At 49.4% G+C, this 22,003-nt stretch overlaps 2 protein-coding genes across 2 annotated transcripts; one reads left to right on the forward strand and one right to left on the reverse strand.

Annotated features, from left to right (window-relative positions):
* Positions 1-379: 379 nt before the first annotated feature.
* Positions 380-14,392, forward strand: tmem39a (transmembrane protein 39A). The gene is given in 10 exon segments (XM_060071666.1): positions 380-700; positions 1,453-1,665; positions 3,118-3,340; positions 5,175-5,258; positions 6,770-6,924; positions 7,544-7,724; positions 7,726-7,926; positions 9,344-9,531; positions 10,354-10,474; positions 11,919-14,392. Coding segments are annotated over 9 exon segments (1,548 nt in total). The 5' UTR covers positions 380-700; positions 1,453-1,552; the 3' UTR covers positions 12,201-14,392.
* On the reverse strand, positions 12,429-17,523 carry LOC132472185 (serine protease 23-like). Its single transcript, XM_060071668.1, has 2 exons — positions 17,225-17,523; positions 12,429-16,433 (listed from the first exon to the last, which is right to left on the reverse strand). Exons 1-2 carry the CDS (start codon positions 17,248-17,250, stop codon positions 15,236-15,238), a joined length of 1,224 nt encoding a protein of 407 aa, XP_059927651.1. The 5' UTR covers positions 17,251-17,523; the 3' UTR covers positions 12,429-15,235.
* Between the last annotated feature and the right edge of the window lie 4,480 nt (positions 17,524-22,003).

Here is a 22,003-nt window from a genome sequence, read left to right on the forward strand (position 1 = left end):
AAAATGGAAATTTAGACATGACATTTAATATTGAAAAAAAAAGTCCAATACCATGACCAGTATACCATTAAATGTAATAAATATAAACGCTGTGTTATCGAGCTCAAGTATAGACGGACCTTATTAATTTAACTACAAACGAACGGTTGTAGCCTACAGCACTGTTAACTCATTAAACAATAAAGGCAGTGATCAATCTAATCCTTTCAAAAGCCATCACTCAGACCAACCAAGTACAGACCTCCAACTACAGTCCGTGGTGATGTACTAGGACCAGGGGACCCCCACACACGGTCCGTGATGATGCACTAGTGACCAGGGGACCCCCACCATTGACATGACTACACCGCCTCGGAGGAAGAAACTGCGACTGTGCAGTAAACACACGACGTCGCGCGCTGATGACGTGCGAGGGGAAGAAAGTGCAGGTCTGCCACGTCGGTCTCTGTGCGGTGCAACACTGTTGCTCACTCTTGACACAAGTATAACTTTAATACCGTTTCTCCCGTGATTGGAATACAAGCCACGGCGTCGGGAGTTTATCAACGCCTACCGGGACGTAATTGGGAGTTTTGAGACAATTTGAAGAAGCGAAAGGCGACCGGAATGTTCTCCGTTTGGACTCGTACGGCTGCTGGAAGTACCTCAAGTGACTGATGCATCTTCGACTGGTGCACCACCCGCATGTTGTTGAGACGGTGTAAGTCAAGGCATATTCACTTTTAACATGCGATCTCCCCACCCCAAAAAACCAACTAGTGGTGGCTTGATTGTGCAGGCCACTGCACACCCCGAGTGCTCCACTAGTGATCTGAGCTGATCTCAAGTACAAGTTGTGCCATCCAAGTTTCCACCAGATGTCTACATGCACAGCACTGCATGCTCTCCAGGTTCACTACAGGTAGGGTCCATTGCAGGTGAGTGGACGCGTGTCGTTGCACGCTTCTGTGTAGGAGACGCGGAACACAGCCTCAAAACAACGCTTGAGTCCAAAGGTTTTTTTGGAGAGGTCACTTGATTGAAGGCTACTGGTTTAATTTGCAGACTTCTTCCAAGTAGGGAAACGCCTTCTGCAGTCTCACGTTGTCAGTTCCTATTTTCGCTCTATTGAGTTGAACGCCCAGTTAAAGTTCCTTGAGGGCACACTTGATGCAGTTGAAGTTTAATAGTAAAGGTATAGTTATGCTATTCTGTTTTAGATATGTGCCATTCTATAGTGGCTCCGTCCTTTATGCGGCTATCATTTAACTTAAATACTCATATCTAATAGAAAAACGAGTGAGTTTCTTCAGCTGTTTCCCATTCTGACATGGACTGGGAACCAAAACAATAGCTGTGATCATTGTATGGCTCCCTCTAACATCTGCAAAGCTCCATTTCCTGTTTGTGTTAAAGATGTTGTTTTCTCTCTCTCTCTCTCTCTCTCTCTCTCTCTCTCTCTCTCTCTCTTAGGGACCCTGTTGTATACGGTCGACCATTGAGGAGGAGGAGCACCAGGGAGGAGGGGGGGGGAGGGACTGTTGGCTGGTGGTTGCCGGGGTAACCGGGGACCATGCCGGGGGGCCGCAGGGGCCCCAGCAGACAGCAGCTGAGTCGCTCTGCTCTGCCGTCCCTGCAGACCCTAGTCGGGGGGAACCTCAGCAACGGCACGGGCTTCAGGAACAGGTGGGTGACACACACTGATACACACACTGATACACACTCATACACGCTCTGATACACACACTGATACACGCTCTGATACACACACTGATACAAATTTTTGATACACACTCTGATACACATTCTGATACACGCTCTGATACACACTGATACACGCTCTGATACACACTCTGATGCACACACTGATACACACTCTGATACACACTCTGATACACACTCTGATACACGCACTGATACACACTCTGATACACACTCTGATACACACACTGATACACACACTGATACACACACTGATACACATATTCAGACACGCTCATACACACACTGATGCACACTGATACACACTGATTCACACCCATACACACACTGATACAGACTCATACACACACTCACACACAATCATACACATACTCACACACGCTCATACATACACACACTGATACACCCTCACGCACACACTCACACCTACTCATACACACACTAATACACCCTCACACATGCTCACACACATTCGCATACACACACTCACACATACTCATACACACACTGTTACTCACACACACTCGTATACACGTCACACAAGCTTACACACACTCGTACACACTCCCATACACACTCACACATACACTCGTAGAGACTCATACACACTCGTAGACGCATCGTACACACTCGTAGCATAATGCACCGTCATAAACACACAAACTCACACGCACTCTTAGACACATCATACACACTCCCACACACACTCGTTGACACATCGTACTCAATCAAACACACGCACTGGTACACACATCATACACACTCGTAGATGCATCATACACGCCCATACACACACTCACACACACTCGTAGACGCATCATGCACGCTCCGATGTGTGTGCGTGTGCGTGTGCGTGTGCGTGGCATCGACTGAGAAGTGTCTTGGAAAGTTCTATGTTAAGTTGATTCGATGCATTTAATTTGTATTGAAGGGCTCGCAGTACGTCCGGTGATCCCACCTTAATCTAGTTGGACTATAGACGGTACAATACTGTACACGCAGTTCCGTCTGTCTCTAGCTACATGTCTCTACTGTACACACAGGTCTATCTCTCTGTTTGCAGTATCTCTGAGTCTATCTGTCTGTCCCCAGGAAGAGTAGATCAGTCAGTCTGTCTCTAGGAACAGTAAGTCAGTCCGTCTGTCCGTCCCTGTGCGCAGTAAGTCAGTCCGTCTGTCCCCAAGGAGCAGTAACTCGTTCTGTCCGTCTGTCCATCCCTGTGCGCAGTAAGTCAGTCCGTCTGTCCGTCCCTGTGCGCAGTAAGTCAGTCCGTCTGTCCCCAAGGAGCAGTAACTCGTTCTGTCCGTCTGTCCGTCCCTGTGCGCAGTAAGTCAGTCCGTCTCTCCCCAGGAGCAGTAACTCGTTCTGTCCGTCTGTCCGTCCCTGTGCGCAGTAAGTCAGTCCGTCTCTCCCCAGGAGCAGTAACTCGGTGGGGCTGTCGGCTCCGCCCCTCTCGGCGCTCATCTCCCCGGAGCCGGTGCGTCACTCCAAGATCCCCGAGCTGCCGTTGGACAGCAGCCTGGTGTTTGAGTTCCTGCTCTTCCTCTACCTGCTGGTGGCGCTGTTCGTCCAGTACATGAACATCTACCGCACGGTGTGGTGGTACCCCTACAGCCAGCCCGCCGCCTCCACCTCGCTGGTACGCACAACGACACACTTTGAACTCGCTTCAATTCAACTTTATTTGTGTAGCCCTTAATCGCCGGCACAGTCTTCTAAGGGCTTAACAGGCCGTGTGTTGTTTATGACACTCCCCTGACCCTAGCCCCCGCAGAGGGCAAGAAAAACGGACAGGAGTGCAATGGGTGCCATAATTGGCCGACACACGTGCATATATACAGGCAAAAGATTTTAAATCGGTGATGGGGGAGCTGGCCGGTTAACCATGATCGTGAGAGTCCAGGCATCCAGTCGCAGTCAGCGCAACACGCTAGAACAGACTAACAGAATGATAAATTAGAAGGCATACTCGAAATGTAGATTGCTGCTAATTTACTAATGACTCAGACAAGCACGAACAATCACGCATCGATACAATCAGACACAGAAACATTATCATGTTCAGACAGACACTTGAAGCAATAGCTGCAAGCACACCGACAGACATCCTTGTAATGGCTGATTCTGACTGGTCGGTCGCCAGTGATGTCACTTGCCTGTTCTTGGATTGGGAGTTCCAACAAGAGCCAACAAGAAACAACAAATGCAATAACTCAAAGTGTTGAGTAGGTGTTGTGGTGCAAGATGTCTAAGTCTAACCCATACCTGCCCATTAATGACATGTTCATGTAACTAATATGCACTCCCTCAAATCCGGGGAGCTTGGTGTGTCAGTGACATAAATAGTAAAAGTTCCTCTTTAGTTAGTTGGAGTTAAATGTGCTGAATGCGTTAGAGAATTTGACATGTCCGCCGATATGCAGTTTATCTTGAGAGGAGAATCAAAAAGATAGTGGGGTGTTGCTGGCTACCATGCCAGATAACCATATCTTAAATGGGTCTGTACTTGTAGCCAGTGTCTTGAGCAAGATGTCTTAACTTGTAGGATTGTACTTTGCGCTTGTGTCTGGTATATCAGTGTTTCCCCCAGAAAATGTCTTAGTCAAGGGGGTCAAAGGGCGTGGGGGGGGGGGGGGGGTTGGGTCTTCGGTGAGGGTTTCGGTTCGAAAGACTATTGTTTTCAACAGTATCAACGATGCATTATTTATCTTTGTTTTTTGTACCTGATGGAAGTATGTTTTCTTTCCCTATGGGAGTTTTGTACTTTGTTAATGCATAATAATTAAAAACGAATAATATTATAAAAAAAATAAATAATAATATATATATATATATATATATATATATATTATTATTAGAATTTATTTTTTTATACATTGGTAGTCAAAGCGGGGCCCTATTATTTTTAAGGCGGCCGCCTTAAACATACAGTGTTTAGGGAAACACTGAATATGTCTTTATCTTTACTCGTAGCTAGGAGGTTTGGTAAGATGGCGTTTTTGGTGGCCAATGTTCATCTGTACTAAGAGCTGGTTCCTGTCATAATCAGACTTTACTTACATCTAGTAGTGTATGTTATAAGTTTATCTCTGACCCAGCAGTCCAAATATGTTATAGCAGACTTTCTGGGGGGTGACGACTCAGACCGGAAATCAGAACTGAAAGTGGAGTTTCACTTTGTTTCTTGTTTTGTTCCAAAGATAATCTACCGCAAAGAAGCTCAAACCCTATATAGGACCCACTTCCAGGAAAGGATGCAAATGTTGTTGACCCTCTCCCCTTGAAAACAATGAAAAATGTGTTCATCTTTTTTTTGTCCCTGATGATCAGTAGTGGAGTATAAGTCACCTGGAGTGACTCCAGTTTGAGTCACTCGGGGGAAATTACGTTAGTTTCTGTTTCACGTTCGGTGATGAGTGAAACATTCCCAGGCTGTTGGAGTGTTGAAACCTTTTGCTTTGTTCTGCTTCCAGAACTTCCACCTGATGGACTACCACCTGGCCACCTTCATCACCGTCATGTTGGCCAGGAGACTGGTCTGGACCATTGTGTCGGAGGTAGGAGTGGAAGCGCAAGGCTGAATAAACGGACACAGCTGATCCAACATTGACACATTCATGTTCCTAGTGTATGTATTTCTATAACGTTTAAGGCGTTAACGTGGCCTCTTACGGATTCGGTGCATCCCATGGTAGTTTGGTCGGAGACCAACACGATCAATTTAAACAAGACGTTTAATGAGTCCTGTTGACGTGGCAGTGAACAAATCAACATACTGCCCTAACCCGCTCAAGAAGCCCTCAACCACTCTATATCCACCCAGAGGGAGTTCCTTATTGTGGTTCGTAGCTATGAAAGGCTAAGAGGTCATGAAATGAGTAAGGTGTGTGTGTGTGTGTGTGTGTGTGTGTGTGTGTGTGTGTGTGTGTGTGTGTGTGTGTGTGTGTGTGTGTGTGTGTGTGTGTGTGTGTGTGTGTGTGTGTGTGTGTGTGTCAGTCACTGAGAGGCCGGTTAGTTCCTGAGCACATTTGCCATGGGTATGAAACTGTTGCGTAAGGTGTTGGTCTTGGTGGACCGGAACCCTTTTCTGGATTGTAAAGCACCACGTATCAACCCTTAACAATGCATAATGAAACGCAAAATCTTAATGAAAATCAAGGATATCTACTCTGCATTCGGAGCAGTTACGACAATATGGATTGTGCGCTCTGGTGGTTCTCTTAACTCCCTGCTACGTTGACGGGGATGAAAGCGCCCCAGCATAGCTGCTAAATCTAATATGGCCAATTATTCTGGCTATCAGTTAATATTGTTCATTCGTCATCATCCACTGAGATGGGTACAGTGTCGCTGCGTCAGAAGAGAAAGAGGAAGTTGTGGGAAGACTGCGGGGGATGAGTGCACAGCGAGCGATGAAGAGGAAGCGCTAAGAACAGAGCAGAAGCTATTTTGGTCGTCAACCGTTTGATTGTTCATCGTTGATGATTAATTGTGGGGAAAGTGTTGGACAATTGACTGTTGAATGGGATGTAGGCACGATTTCGAGGGTATGATTTAGTTCTATGTCCTATATTTGGTTACAAATGCGTCAGCCCTTGGTGAGTGAAATGCTCTCGCTGAACAAGTTGTTCTGGTTGACTTCGCCTGCTTCTGTATATGGCCACTTAGACTATCGGAGTTATGTCAATTTCATTCCCGTACAAAGCGCTATCGTGGCGCCACCACTCACTGCTCCCTCTCTATGGCTGCACATGGGAGCGTAACAGTTGGAAGTGCTTCTTCAAAAAGGAAACGAAATTCAACATTTCTGCCGGTTCTGACCAGTGTGGTGTGAACGTTGCATAACAAAACACAACACGCTATTTTGCATAAAGTTAAGCAAAGTACCGGTAGTTCAACTTTGGTGCCATTCAGCACCAACACTTCGCACAGTTGCTATCTTTTCTACTGTAACTGCCGATCAAAATATTTTTTGTTGTGTTCGATTTTTCCTTTTCTCCCGGTCTCAGATGTATACTGTGAGAATCTCGAATTAACTAGGGGATGCCTAAAGCGTCTGTCTGTCCAGGTGTCTCAGAGAGGGGGCAGCTCTCTGGTGCGGTCGGGCCTGCTGATCACAGCACGTCTCTGCCTGCTGACACTGTGTGGCTGGGTGCTCTGCTGGACGCTGGTCAACCTCTGCAGGAACCACTCTGTCCTCAACCTGCTCTTCCTGGGATACCCGTGAGTAGGACGTACACATGCACACCACACTGGACCAAACACACGCTGGACCAAACACACGCTAGACCAAGACACACACTAGACCAAACGCACGCTAGACCAAACACACTCTAGACCAAACACACCCTAGACCAAACGCACACTAGACCAAACACACACTAGACCAAACACACAGTACACCAAACACACACTACACCAAACGCACGCTAGACCAACCACACAGAGCAGTGCTACATGATAACATAAATCGACGGGCTCATCTTGTTTTTGTTATTTTCTATCCCCGCTGGCTGTCTTTCTATCCATAACTCTCTCTGTATCCTTCACTGTCTCTCTGTCCCTCTCTCTCCATGTCTCTTCGCTGTCTCCATGTCTGTCTCTGGCTTTCTCTCTGGTTACTCTCTGTCTCTGTTTCTCTCTGTCTCTGTATCTATCTTTCACTCTCCCTCCCTCTCATTCTCTCTCTCTCTCATTCTCTCTCTCTCTCTCTCTCTCTCTCTCTCTCCTCTCTCTCTCTCTCTCTCTCTCTCTCTCTCTCTCTCCTCTCTCTCTCTCTCTCCTCTCTCCTCTCTCTCTCTCTCTCTCTCTCTCTCTCTCTCTCTCTCTCTCTCTCTCACAGCTTCGGCGTGTACATCCCGCTCTGCTGCTTCCACCAGGAGGGGGCGGCAAGGAGCCAGGCCGCCGCCGCCGCCTCCGTCTGCGGTTACCACGGCGACCAGGGGCAGCAGGGCGACCTGGTGGCCGCGGCGGCTGAGGCGCCGTTCTTCCGGCCGCGGGACTTCCTCTTCCTGCTGCGGGAGAACCCTCCGCGAGCAGTTCACCAGCCCGCCGCTGGCGCCCACGCACACCTGCCCCCCGCACACGCACACGCACACACCGGAGCTGATCCGCGGCGAGGTGGAGGAGCTGAAGAGCGACTTCAACCGCCGCATCAAGGAGGTGCTGTTCAACTCGCTGTTCAGCGCCTACTACGTTGCCTTCCTGCCGCTCTGCTTCGTCAAGGTAAGGCAGCGCATGGCCGCACTTATTGTTGGTTTGTACGTCCCGGCATTTAATGTACGCACTTATTGTAGGTTGTCCCTCCTGGCACTTAATGTACTCTCTTATTGTGTGTTTGTGCGTCCTGGCAATTGATACACTCACTTATTGTTTGTTGTACGTCCTGGCGCTTAGGACAGGACTGCTTAGGTCAGCACTGCAGAGTTGCTCATCAGCTTCCCATAGAGACTCAAGACTCGCTTGTTCAGAGTTCACCTAGACTCTGCATAGCCTCCCCCCTTCCCCCCCCCCCCCCCCCCCCCCACACCCCTTCTCCTCACTTACTCTCCTCAACACACCCCTCTTACGCACTTATTATGTGTCGTATGTCCTGGCACTTAATGTACACACTTATTGTATGTTGTACGTCCTTTCACTTAATGACGCGCTTATGTAAGTTGTACGTCCTGGCACTTAAAAATAGTACCGATTGTGTTGTGTAGCATCTTATCCCAGCGATCTGTGTTGTATACGGCGAATGGATTAAACCTCGCAATTGTAAGTGCTTGGCTACTCTGCGACTCCGGATTTAATATCTGAGCTTCTGCAAAGTTTTTGTTGAATTGCAAAAACACATTCTTTTTTTTCCAACCCTTAAGAATCACATTAAGTCTATTTAGGACGTATTGAGTGTCCTCCAACTCTGCTCTAGTTCTAAGTCAAATAATAAGTAGAGGTGACGATGCGGTGATCGGGACTGATTAACTGAAAGCGGAGAAAGAGGAAGTGGTGTGGAGGTGGGGGTTGTATGTAAAACATTTGTTTATGAACGTTCCTTTCAAATTCAGTGGGGAGGTTGATCTACTGGTAAGGGTTTCAACTCCCAGTTGAAAGGTTCTGGCTTCATACTCCAATGTCTATCATAAAAAAATCTTCATATGGTTTCGGAACCAAACCCAAGGTTCAAAAATGCAAAACAGATTATTTTGAAATGTGCTCTAAAACACCTGTCATAAAGTCACTAGGCTCACAAATCAAATTTTAGATTAGTAATCGTATACCCTCAAATCAGGGTAACTGGGGCCTTTCACTTTATTTTATTACATGTTTGTTTCGAGGACTTCCTGTCTTCGAAAGACAGGAAGTCTTCGAAAGCAGAACCAAGGTTCTGCTGACGACTTCAAATCAACACATTTGTGTGTGTCTGTTGACTCACACAAATGGGTTTATCTTTGCAAGACTATCTCCGTGACCAACAGGTTTGGCGCGAGTAGGGTGATGGATAGCTGAGGTGCACACTGTTGTAAATAATTTCCTATTCAAATCAGTTTCTAGACTCGTGTGTGTGTGCTTGAAATCGCCGATCCATATCACACCCATCCTGTACCCCGGAGCACAAACCCAGGCAGCCGTACGGTAACCTCCTCCCCCCCCCCTGCAGAGCACGCAGTACTACGACATGCGCTGGTCCTGTGAGCACCTGATCATGGTGTGGATCAACGCCTTCGTGATGCTGATGAGTCAGCTGCTGCCGCCCAGCTACTGCGACCTGCTGCACCGCTCGGCCGCACACCTGGGCCGCTGGCAGAAGCTGGAGCACGGCTCGTACAGCAACGCACCCCAGCACGTGTGAGTGCCCCCTCTGCCTCCCACTGTTTCTCCCCCTCTCCCTCTCTTCCTTCCTCCTCTCCCTCCTCTCTCCCTCCATCTTTCCCCCTTTCTCGCCCCCTTTCTCGCCCCAGTTCTCCTGCTCTTCCTCCTCTCTTCCTCCCTCCCTCCCTCCATTTCTGCCTCCATCTCTTTATCCTCTTTCTCCCCCTCTTCCTCCTTATTTCTCACTCTCTTTCTCCCTCTTTTTGCCTCTCTTTCTCCCTCTCTTTCTCCCTCTCGTCCCTCTCTCTTCCTCCCTCTCGTCGCCCTCTTCCTCCCTTCTCCCTCACAGCACATCAGATGGAATATACAGTATATGTTGTAATAATAGTATGAGGTTCGTCCACACACATGGATAACGGTAATGACAATACGTGTCCACACTGCCATTTACTATAATAATGGGGATTATGATGATGGTAATAATAAAATAACCAATGTTGGAACACATGTTGAACAAACTTATTTAAAAAAAAATCATTAAGTTCAAAGTGTTTTATCTATTGTACTGTAAAACATTACAGAAAAGCAAAGGTCATCTTCTATCATAGAAAAAAAACGAAGTGAACAAGTCACCAATGAATCAAGACAGAATTGTGTCTTTGAAGGTGTGGTGTGTGTGTGTGTGCGCACCTGGTGGTGTTTCATCATGCATTTCACACCATGCTCAAGGTGTGTGTGTGTGTGTGTGTGTGTGTGTGTGTGTGTGTGTGTGTGTGTGTGTGTGTGTGTGTGTGTGTGTGTGTGTGTGTGTGTGTGTGTGTGTGTGTGTGTGTGTGTGTGTGCGTCCGTCCTGAGCAGATGGTCGGAGAGCACCATATGGCCTCAGGGGGTGCTGGTGAGACACAGCCGCAGCTTGTACAAGGCGGTGGGGACCTACAACGTGGCGCTGCCCTCGGACATCTCCCACTCCAGGTTCTACGTGAGTCCGCGGTTCTTGATCGTTGGAAGACGGTTTTCGACGCATTTCAGTCAGTCCTTCGAGTTGCGGAGTTCGCTCGTGCTAGGCTAGCGCACGGCAACGGGGCAATGCTAGCCTGCTAATAACACAGTCTTACCCACGCCACAGTACACCCGAGGTAAATCAATTATAACGCCAGGCTATAGATGTAAATGTCTGTGTTGATAGAAGGAAGTTAGAAATAAAACTAACCTCGCATCACATGAATCCTCGCATTTTGAGGGACTACTTTCTCAGCAGCAGCGGAATTTAACCTAGGTATCTGTCCGCCGCTGCCGTAGCCTACTACCGGCACTATACCGGTGTAAGTACCATATTGGCTCGGCTACCAGATCGGCTCGGGGTCCGTCGTCTGCTGATTACGTCACACAATACGCTATCTACAGCAATAAGGTATTTTATGGCTTAAATTAAAGAGCCTGTAATGATCTTTCATTTTGAACATAGACCATTCCCAACCTATCTGTATGGATAGTTTTCTTCTAAAAACAAAACATCCCTCGGAATCATCTTGGCTGTTAAGATAAGCCGTCCGTGTTGCCAGATTGGGCACATTTTCAGCCTGATTTGGCTACTTTGAATCACGTTAGGCTGAAAAAACGGGAATATGCCCAATCTGGCAACACAAACCGAAACTAGACAGACCTACTCGCGCTCACACATGTGCTCGCTGTGGTTGCTATGACGACAGCCAGAGCTACAGCACAAAACAGCCAATCACAACTGTCCCTTAGCAGCCAATCACAATGTAGCCTACGCCCATTCAAGCGTACAGCCAATGATATTGTGTAACGTAATCAGCAGACGACGGACCCCGAGCCGATCTGGTAGCCCAGCCAATATGGCACTTACACCGGCACTATAACGCTGCTGCTGAGACACGGCATGTCCCTTAAAATGCAATGCTAGGTTGGTTTTATTTCTATCAACACAGACATTCACATCGACCGTCTGCCGTTATAGTTGAAACTCTGCAACTAGAAGGACTGAATGAAATGTGTTGAAAACCGTCTCCAATAATAAAGAACGCCAAGGCTAACTTGGGAATCAGGCACCCCTTTAACCCTCAGAAGGAAACCTGAGGAAGAGGAGATTGGAGAGGAGAACCTGTTCTTGCGCCAGGGGCAGGGTAGACCTGCCCTAGTTAGGGTGGTTTGACTGTTGGTTCAAATACCAACGTTTGCCACCTACTTTCGGGCATCCTTGATGACCGCTCATTAATGGCCAAATGAACGAGTTACTAAGTGGCTTTGGTTAAAGCCGTGCTCTAAATCTCAAAAAAGAAAAAATTAGAATCAGAAAGGAAGCGAGACAGCAGCCGACGACCAATTCATAATTCTAAACGTGACTTTGTTGCAACACGTTTTTTTGCAACGTATCTCTCTCTCTCTCTTTCCTCGGCTAGTTCCTGTTCCACAAGCCCCTCCGGATCCTCAATCTGCTGATCTGGATCGAGTCCACCGTGGTGCTGTACCAGCTGTACTCCCTGCTGCGCTCCGAGCGCTGGAACCACACGCTCTCGCTGGGCCTCATCCTCTTCTGCAACTACTACGTGCTCTTCAAGCTGCTCCGGGACCGCATCGTCCTGGGCAAGGCCTACTCCTACCCCTCCTCCCCCGCCGCTCCCTCCTCCTCCTCCTCTTCCTCCTCCTCCTCCTCCAACGGCCTGGGCCTCAAGTCACAGTAGCTGCCGGCTCCTCCTCCGAGACCTCCCCTTTGAACCTTTGGACGTAAACAAGCTCGGGGGAGATGGTGACGCAGGGGTTGCCATGGGAACGCGAAAGCGAGGAGGGGTGGGGGTGGGGGGGGGGGGGGGGGGGGGGCAGGCGTGGGGAGGAGCGCGGCGGACATGTGGGACTGAACTCACGGTTATGTTTTGATACGGTTCTATTTTCATGCGATGTTTATATAACTATTTAAAGAGTATTTTTTATTTTGTATACTGTCCCCCCCCCCCCCCCCGCCCCATCGCTCCAGGCGTTACAGAGACCCCGACGAGGACGTCTGTCGCATGTTGTGTTACGTTTCTTTTTCCGCATGCCGGCAGCACAGGATCGCCAGGTTTGATCTCACGAGGGGGGGACGGGACGGGGACGGCTTCCTGCCAAAGATGAACCCCGCTGCCATGGGGGGCGTCGGCCTGCAACGCCCGGCCCGTGTGCTCCCGGTTGGCTGGTTTGAGTTTAGATTGACTGCGGGGATCGATTCCTCGGTTCGGTTTAGATTGAGCCGTTCGGGGAGAACTCTTGTGTTACGAAAGTTTTTTTTTTTTTTTAATCGGGTCGAAGCATCTGAATGAATTTGGTGCTCTGTAAAGACGGAGCCGAGTCCGAATGGGTCAGGAGTTGGAAAGCGTTTGAGTGTGAAGCCGAGGGCTTTCCTGTGCCTTTTGTGTACGTCTGTGCACGCGAAGGCACCCCTTCTCACGCTCGTGCACTCTGAGGTCAGACCGCGACAGGTTTCGTTCTTTGAGTCTGTACCGCAAGGCAGCTGGGGCATCCTGTCTCACCGCATCCTGGCACCTAACACGTCTAACACGCCTGTCTCATCATGCGACCAAGCCTGGCATGTTTAGTTGTTGTTATTCTTTGGTCGTTGCTAGAATACGGAGGAAAGAACGAGCGGTTAAGTAAGCTGTCTTTCCCGTGGACACCGGGCATCGCCAGATGTCCATCGCTACGTGATAGGTCGGTCTGCCCACACCATACATGGGCGACACAACACAGGCAGATGGCTATTGGTCATGTGTGGCACGGACTTCCTGGGGATCACGTTGGAAAGTAGCCCAGCAGAAAGTGGCGATTGATGGCTGAAACTAAGTGAAATAGTTTCATTTTTGTCGTGGTTTTCTCTACGGCCGTTTGTGTTATCCTCTCCCTTTACCAGAACGGTGTTAGCCAGCAGGGGCCACTCTGAGGCATGACACAGATTCTCTGTTTTGTTACTTCTTACGCTCTGATCTCTCTCGATCTTTTAACCGGTGTGTTTCCTGCGTCTCGGCAGTGACATCGTCATTGTGCCACCACTCTCTGTGGTGGGGGATTCCCTGCCCGCTGGCGTTCAGCTCACCACCTACATCTCAGTATAAATTATACAGCTCAGTATGCAGCCCACGTTGGATGAAACCAAAGTACAATCCTCTTTCAGGAGGAACTTCAACATCGAAAGCGACCACATCGCTGCCTGTGGAAAGTGTTCCGGTCATTCCTTCGCTCTGGTGCAGTCAGGCGTTTGTGTGTGTCATGTATTGACCTGTGATGCATGCGTAGGGAACCTCGAGGATGACTGTTGTGCCATAGATGACTGTGTCTCAGTCACACCGAGTGAGTAATGAAATTAGTCTCTCTCTCTCTCGCTCTCTCTCTCGTTGAATGTATCAAACATGGCGGTTCAGTGGGGCTGTTCAACTGGCGTGCTGTGTTACGGAGACCGAAGGTGTATCTGTCGGCTCTGCCCATATGGTCCCAGTGTTTTATTGTCTACTCCTGTGTTGTGCGCCCTGATTGGCAAGTGGAAGCCAGGGCTCGGCTTCCAGTGAAAGAGGATGACTGGTTTCACCTCTTTTGAAGCAGGGCCCTCGCGGGAGCCATTTGGTTGTATTTTTCTCGGTGTTTCTTCTGGACCGCATCCTGTATTTTTGGTTTGGCTGAGAAACGCTGTTGGCTATTTGAATGTGTAGAGGTTAACCAAAGGATGTTAAATTGATGTGTGTGCCATATCCCAGGATGCATTGCGGCTTCGTGTTGGATGTTCTTGGGTAGGAAGGTCCTTCCTTATTTCAGTTTGTACCACACTCCCCCACCAACGTAGCCTGCCTGGAAACATTAATACCGCTTTTAATTTGGCATCTGAGACAATAAAAGAAAGGTGTTAAATCAACATGTTTTTTTCTTATGTTTTAATTTATTTACCTTTTTTATTTCTCAATGGAGTCTAACTGTTTCAACGATTAAAGCATAGATGATTATATTGGCTTAAGTGACATTTTACAGCGCAAAACACGTCTATGCGTTAACTCTAGAGTTGCGGTTTTTGAAACATTGAAATTCTCAAAAGGAAGAAATGGTGCTGTTGACTGTGACGGACAAGTGCAATGTACTGTATCTCCACTAGGTGGCAGCATACGTCAATAGTAAAATCCACACTTTGTGTGGATCAAGAGTACTAGTTAGCATTTTTTAAAGCAACAAGTATCACTTTGGCAATAGCAAACTACATTCATTCACATAAAACACAAGTGGTTTACAGAAGAAACCTGCCCATAAGGCTTAGAAACAGTGCAATCTTAGTATAATTAGAATAAAGCGTATAAAGTGAAACCATGATGCTCTGCTCGTCTTCCTCAATGTCCTGCGCAGGGTAGCCCTGCACCGTCATGATGTCATCATGATGTCACTCTGATGTCATCGCCTCCTCGCACCTGGAACCTTTAAGCAAGCATGACCTCATCGTCCCCGGCTCTTCACCTCTCATCTCGTGTGTGTGTGTGTGTCAGGCGTGTGCGTCAGTCGTGTGTGTGTGTGTCGGGCGTGTGCGTCAGTCGTGTGTGTGTGTGTGTGTGTGTGTGTGTGTGTGTGTGTGTGTGTGTGTGTGTGTGTGTGTGGTCCACTCCAACAGGTTCTAATCCAGTACAGGTCCACCCCTCTCCCCCAAAGTCTCCCCCTCAGCCCTCCCCCAGACTCTCTCCTCCCCCGCCTCCCCCCAGGTCTCCCCCCGTCCCCCTCAGCCCTCCCTGCAGTCCACAAAGTTGCCGCGGATCCAGTAGCAGATCTGGGCGTACTTGAGCGGCGTGAGCCTCACGGCCACGTTGAACTCCTTGGTGGCGCCGTCCTGCTCCACCCACTGGTGTCCCGAGAACACGCCGATCACCTTCCGCTCCCAGCGCCGCCGCCGCCGGTCCCACATGCGCGCGTACACGCCCGAGCCGCTGGCGCCGGGCTGCGCGTCGCAGTGCTGGTACAGCAGGTCGGCCGTCTCCTCGCCCGCCGCGCAGAAGCGGTACACCAGCTGGCCGCGCCGGTCGTTGTCGAAGCCCGAGAACTGCACCCGGCGGCCGGGCAGCCGCTGGGCGGGCGGGCTCACGCCCAGCCGCATGTGGCGCCGCTTGTGGGGCTTCTTGAGCTCCAGCAGCGCGTAGTCGTAGTCCATGCCGATGTCGTTGGCGTTGCCCTTCACCCAGCCCTTGGGCACGTGCGTGCGCTTGGCGCGGATCCACTGGAAGCGCATCTTGTGGTTGGACGGCGGCGAGTAGTAGGCGGAGCCCAGGGCCGCCTCGGCGTGATTGGTGGAGTTGGAGGAGGAGGAAGGGGAGGAGTCTCGTTGGCTGGGCCGCAGGAAGCCCACGCGGAGCTTCTGGGCGCCCTTGACGTAGTTCTTCCCGTCGTGGACGCAGTGGGCGGCGGTCAGCACGTGGCGCTCGCCCACCAGGGTGCCGGAGCAGCCGGTGGAGAGCTTCACCGCCACGGAGAAGGGGTACTGCAGCAGGTGGTCCCGCCCCGCGATGCTGAAGCGCCCGTCATGGCCGAAGATCTGCCGCCTCCTCCGCACCGGCGCCTTGGGGGTCTTCGTCGGGGCGGCGGCGGCGTCCGCGACGAGGTACGCCGGGCTGGTGTCGGCGCGGGGGTCGTAACCGTAGATGCCGACGGCGGTCTCGGTGAGGTGGCCGTTGCTGTGCAGCGTCTCGAAGGCCAGCAGCTCCCGCAGGTCCCAGTAGCTCGGCCGGGGCGCCGCCCGGTGGCACTCTGGGTCGCAGGGGGAGGTGACCTCCAGGTGGGCGGGCGACAGGAAGCTGGGGTCGGGGCGGGCGTCCGTCTGCAGGGGCAGGACCACCGGGACCCGCTGGAGGTGCCACTGCTGGCGGGCGGACTGGACCGCGGCTGGGAGGAAGAGGAGGGGGAGGAAGAGGAGAGGGAGGGCAGACCTGAAAGGGGGGGAGGGAGAGGTCGAGACAGGTGATGAGAAGTTCTCAAGGTTTGGTCGAGTCACCTTAACTTTACTTGTACTCTTATCTTAAAGATGGATATTACGTGTCTTATAGAAAGCAAACAAGATGTATGCGTACGCATGTAAACAACATTCAACAATAATGGTCAATAATACTAGAAAATGCTATGCAGGCCTACGCAACACCAGAGACAATAACGATAATCCATGCCCAGAAATCAGTCAAGGGTAGAAAATAGTTTGAAATAGAAAGATCAATTTTCCTTCTTTAGGATCATTTCTAGATGATTTGTATACTTCTCCGGGCTTGCATGGTTAAGTTTTATTTTTGCCACACCCAATGCGCCTCAGCTCATCCATTTCAGCCCCAAACAAGAGTTGAACAGAGTTGTTCTGCTGTTCAGTTTGTTTAGAAACCAGACATGTGAGGCATTTTAGAGTGGGTATATAAATATGAAACGACTGTTACCATAGAAATATGCCCGTGTGGAAAGATACTGTATAAAAGATTTTTTAATTTTTTATTCTCCAACATGGATGGGACTGATTAAATATGAATGTGCTTTGCTGCTCGAGTCTAGATATGTTTTTGGAAAAAGTTTGTTTGAAATAGGCGTTATCTTAGGCTATATCTTTATCGTATACCTTATCACACGATAGGCCTAAATTAAAACGTCCCCGACACCCATCTGCGCACCACTTACCGACAAATAAACGTCCTCCAATTATATAAAATATGCAAATCAGGCCAATAAACCCACCACTTACCGCGAGAGCTCTCCCCTCGGGCGCATGGTTTTCGTCCGCAGGTGAATCGCTGACAGACGGTCGAGAAAAAAAGTTGCAAAGTTGTTTTTATCACCCACGAATCGGAGGAAAACGACCCTCGGACGTGAATGAAGGCGGTTATGTGTTATAACAAGCGGTACGCATACTTTTTAAATATGTATTCCTCCGTCTCTGAGGAGTTAATTCCAGTCGGTTCCCGTTAAAAAATGCTCGCCGTGCTGTGACGGTGTGGCCGGTCGCCGCTGTGGGTTCATTGTAGGTGGTGCATTCATTCCTCTGCGACCAGACGAGCTCCGCTGATTGGGGGAGAACCTGCCGCGGTCACGTGAGTGTAGCCGGCAGCTCCAGGGTGGGCCGGTTTATAGATATCAACAGGGTTCGGGTTCTTGTATGATCATGTGCCTATCATAACACGTATAGTTACGTGCCTATAAATAAGTAGCCTAGTTAATGATCATTCTCGAGAAAGTGTCCCAGAGAAACTTGAAGAAGGCTCATTAAGTTAATATTGCATCCTGTCGTTATTTTGCAATTTTGATGCAGGCTGGCTTCAATTTACGCACGGCAGCGTCTTTTTTATTGCTTCTTTAATTTATAATTTCCAGTGTGTGTGTGTGTGTGTGTGTGTGTGTGTGTGTGTGTGTGTGTGTGTGTGTGTGTGTGTGTGTGTGTGTGTGTGTGTGTGTGTGTGTGTGTGGTTGTGTTAATAAAACCTTTGCATTATTGGTTCACATTAAACAGTGGGTTCTTCCTTTGTCTTTTGCAGTGAAAACCCTGAAGGAATCACTTATGTGTAAAGAGATGACCTCCTGCACAATCTCCCGCACAACCCAGCCATTCAAACAGCGACGCAATCTTTATAATAGTATTCAGGCCAGTTATTAAGTTATTATATATAATGGTCACCGGTAGAATTCACAGATGCCCTGACACTAAGATGCCTCTAATAGAACGTCACTGACTTTAGAATGACGCACTTGGAACAAACGCACACGGGCAGTATAGGTGTGTGACTCCACTTGTGTAGCACTTTGTACCACTGTTTTGCACACAAAAAGCGCTCTCCAGATCCAGTTTGATTTGGATACTCCAGAAAGCAGAAGCGGGGTTCTGAGTGCTTGTTTTGAGGCGGTCGGGCGGGTCGTCTTGGCGGTTCGTCTTGGCGGTCGCTGGTCCCTGCCGCCGTGCCGCTGGCGGTGAAACCCGAGCCGGCAGCGGCACGGCGTTCTTCACGTCTCTGTCGTTGATTAGCGAGCCGCACCTCTGCCAGGATGAGGGGTGGACCCCCTGGCTCAGCCCCCAGCCGTTATTACCCCTCTCTCCTGGTCACACCGATCACAGCTCCCTAGGGCTCCCATTGAAACACACACATTTAAACACAATGCACGATGACGCACACACACACACGCACACGCACACGTACACGTACACGCGCACACACACGGAATTGCACTCGCTTGTACACTCATTCATATGCACATGCAGAAAACAAACACACGTACACAAACAAACACACAATCACGCACAATCACATGGACAAGAGCAATCAAGCACACAGAAAACCACACGGTCTTTCAAGCATGCAACCTCAAAAGCCCAATCATCCAAAACCTGTGAAGCAGTGTCAGGTATCATCACAAGCACACTAACACAGAACCTCAAACTACACACACACACGCACGCACGCACGCACGCACGCACACACACACACACAAAAACCCTCGTCCAGATCCCCTCCCTCTCTCCAGGGTTGAATTTGGTTTCTGATCTCTCTTCAGTCGTCCCAGTTCTGCTGGATCAGTCGACCCTTCACTGACTGTAGTGCTGCTCTCCCATGACTCATAGAAACAGTTATCCATATTGTTTCAGTTAATCTGGTCCTCTGTGTCCCTCAGTCTATTCTCCGGCTGTTCAACCAGCCCAGGAAGTCTCGGCAGGGAGCTTAGGTGAACAGAGCACCGCAGCGTTTCCCAACCTGCCGGTAGGCACCCCAACTTTGGGTCACCTCATTTGCATATGGGGTCACAGGCCTACACCTGAGGTAGGTCCCAGACGAGAAGGTTCGAAGCCACAGACAAAAACCTTCCCCACAGACACCGCGTCCCAGAAGGACAGGTTTCGGCTGGCAGACTCACGGATTCTGTTTAGGGAGGATATTGCGATTGTCTTGTATTGTTATGAAAGGGGACATTTGTTTGGCTACGTCCACTGTTGTCAAGGAGACCAACATTCCCCAGAGGGCTGTTCCATGTTAATTGTTGTCATCCTCCTCCGCTGAGAGTGCTTTGGACCGCAGACAGTCAAACGTTTAGTCTCTCTCTCCCCCGTCTCCCCCTCACTGCCTATCTTTTTCTCTCTCTCTCTGTCTCTGTCTCTGTCTCTGTCGTGTCCCACTTTGCCTTCTCAGTCTGTTTCTATCTCCCTGTTGTATTACTCTCTTTTATCTCTCTCTCTCTTTCTGTCTTCCCCTTCTCTCTCTCTCTCTCTCTCTCTCTCTCTCTCTCTCTCTCTCTCTCTCTCTCTCTCTCTCTCTCTCTCTCTCTCTCTCTCTCTCTCTCTCTCATATATATCCGACTCTCATTCTTCAATGTTTTTCCACTTTTTTAATCCTCTCTTCCATCCTGGACGTCCGGCCCAGTCCTCCGCTCTCCGGTCCCTGGCGGCTCGTTCAACAGCTGCTTGGCAGGACAAACCGCCAGAGAAGCCATTTCAGATACGAGGCTTTGCAGTGCAGTGCGGGGAGAATGCAACCAAGTACTCAACCCAAGAGTTAGGATCTTCCTCTTGGCTTCAATCCTGTCAGTGCACCTGCCTGCCCCTAGGTCAGAATCATTAGAGGACCATCATTTGTCTGTATATGTTAACATATAAGGGGGATATAGCAGGAAGAATGTGGCAGACAAAATGTTCCAACCGTCTTCCCTAGGGGAGGAAGGGAATGATCCCACTGAAGAATTATTACATGGGGGCTTCCCAACGGGTCAAAGTAGACACATAACGAGTAATACCAAATGAAGCGAGACCAAAGACGACTCTGTATCCAGTGGAATGGATCAAGAGAATGGGAATCTCCCCATGTCACATGTTCCCCGGTCCAGAGTAGATGCTGCTGACCGGCTAGACCCAGGCTGCTGAACGGCTAGACCCAGGCTGCTGAAGAGCCTCCAGACCCAGCCAGCTGACCCTCAGACCCAGGCTGCTGAACGGCTAGACCCACGCTGCTGCAGGCCCTCCAGACCCAGCCAGCTGACCCTCAGACCCAGGCTGCTGCTGAGGGTTCAACGATGATGGAAGTAATGATGGTGTTGGTGAGGTTAAACAGTTGGGTGATGGGGCCGATGAGGTTAAACTGTAGAATAATGGAGTTATACGTTAACAACAATAATGGAAGCAACCCTTAATCGCCACCCAGAAGCTCTGCTATAACATAGTAGCGCTGCTGGAGCCCAGGTTACTGTTGGTCTAACAGTGGCCCTGCTGGAAGAGCAGTGTTAAATGATGGAGGTTAACCTGTGCTTCTGATGGCACAACAGTTGGATGCTCCATCTTTCCATGCGACGGCGTGTTGAAGAGGGACCCTGGGTGAGCCCCTCTGATGGGGCCAGGCCCCCTGGCGTATCCTCAGAGGACTCATACTTCTGACAGACACTGAGGAATATGTGTTTTGTCTGCCAGGACCTTGGGTCTATTGCTGTTGTCTCTCTTTTTCAGTCTGGTATAATTTGGACGGTGAAAAGGTTCAATTAGGTTGGATTCTGTTTACATTTTTTCCATAATTTACTTAACCCTTTGCTCGAACCTCCTAGTCCTACCTCTTCCCCTTTATATCCTATATTTCCCTCGTTTCCTCTACTCTCAACTCTTCTCCCTCCTCTTCCTCTACCTCTCCCCCTCTTCCTCTATCTCTCCTCCTTCTCTACCTCTCCTCATCTATCTCTCCTCCTCCTCCTTCTATACCTATCCTCCTCTTCTTGCCCCTGCTCATCGCCTCCTCTCCTTCCCCCTTCACTACTACTTCGCCCCCTCTTCCCTCCTGTTGAATCGTCTTCATGAGGCCGGCGAGGCCGGACAATGTGTGTCATCCCATCTTCTGATGGATGTGATTAAACTTGTAATAAAATGGAGGAAGAGCAGGCTGTCTCGGTGGCATTCCACCATCTGATAGTTTGCTGGTGGCCCTCTCTCCCTCTTCCTCTATCTCCCACCCTCTCCCTCTCTCTGCCTCCCACCCTCTCCCTCTCTCTATCTCCCACCCTCTCCCTCTTCCTCTATCTCCCACCCTCTCCCTCTCTCTGCCTCCCACCCTCTCCCTCTCTCGGCCTCCCCGAGCATGTGGTTTGATTGAACACGTTACCACCACGCCATATCTGCTCAGATCTTTTTATAGACGCACCAAAGGCAAATGACTGATCTTTTATTGGGTATGAAAGCTATCTACTGTGAGGTCTTATGAGGTTTGAACAACTGTCAACACTTTCAAGAGATGAAGGGAGAAGTAAGAAGGACCTTTTCCAATGCCTGTAGCATAAACATAAAAACATGAACATTTAGGACAAAATTTGTCTATCCAGATATCTTGGTTGAAGTTGCTGGTAAAAGTTTGTCATCCGTACGAAAACCACAGTAGCCCAAATACAAAATATTTATATGGGTTAGAATGTATTTAAGTACGATGAGTAAAAGTAAATAATGACATGTATAGGTATATATGTCATTATATGTAATATAATATTTCCAGTAACTATGGTCCCAGTTATT

The sequence above is a fragment of the Gadus macrocephalus genome, chromosome 14 (genome assembly GCF_031168955.1).
Source record: "Gadus macrocephalus chromosome 14, ASM3116895v1".
NCBI classification, from domain to species: domain Eukaryota; kingdom Metazoa; phylum Chordata; class Actinopteri; order Gadiformes; family Gadidae; genus Gadus; species Gadus macrocephalus.

What these genes read in the sequence shown, in the direction of transcription:
- LOC132472185 (XM_060071668.1), bottom strand. Translation starts at nt 17,250, where the DNA reads ATGCGCCCGAGGGGAGAGCTCTCGCG. An exon ending in CCGAGGGGAGAGCTCTCGCG is followed by an intron (nt 16,434 to 17,224) that starts GTAAGTGGTGGG and finishes CCCCCCTTTCAG; the next exon opens with GTCTGCCCTCCCTCTCCTCT.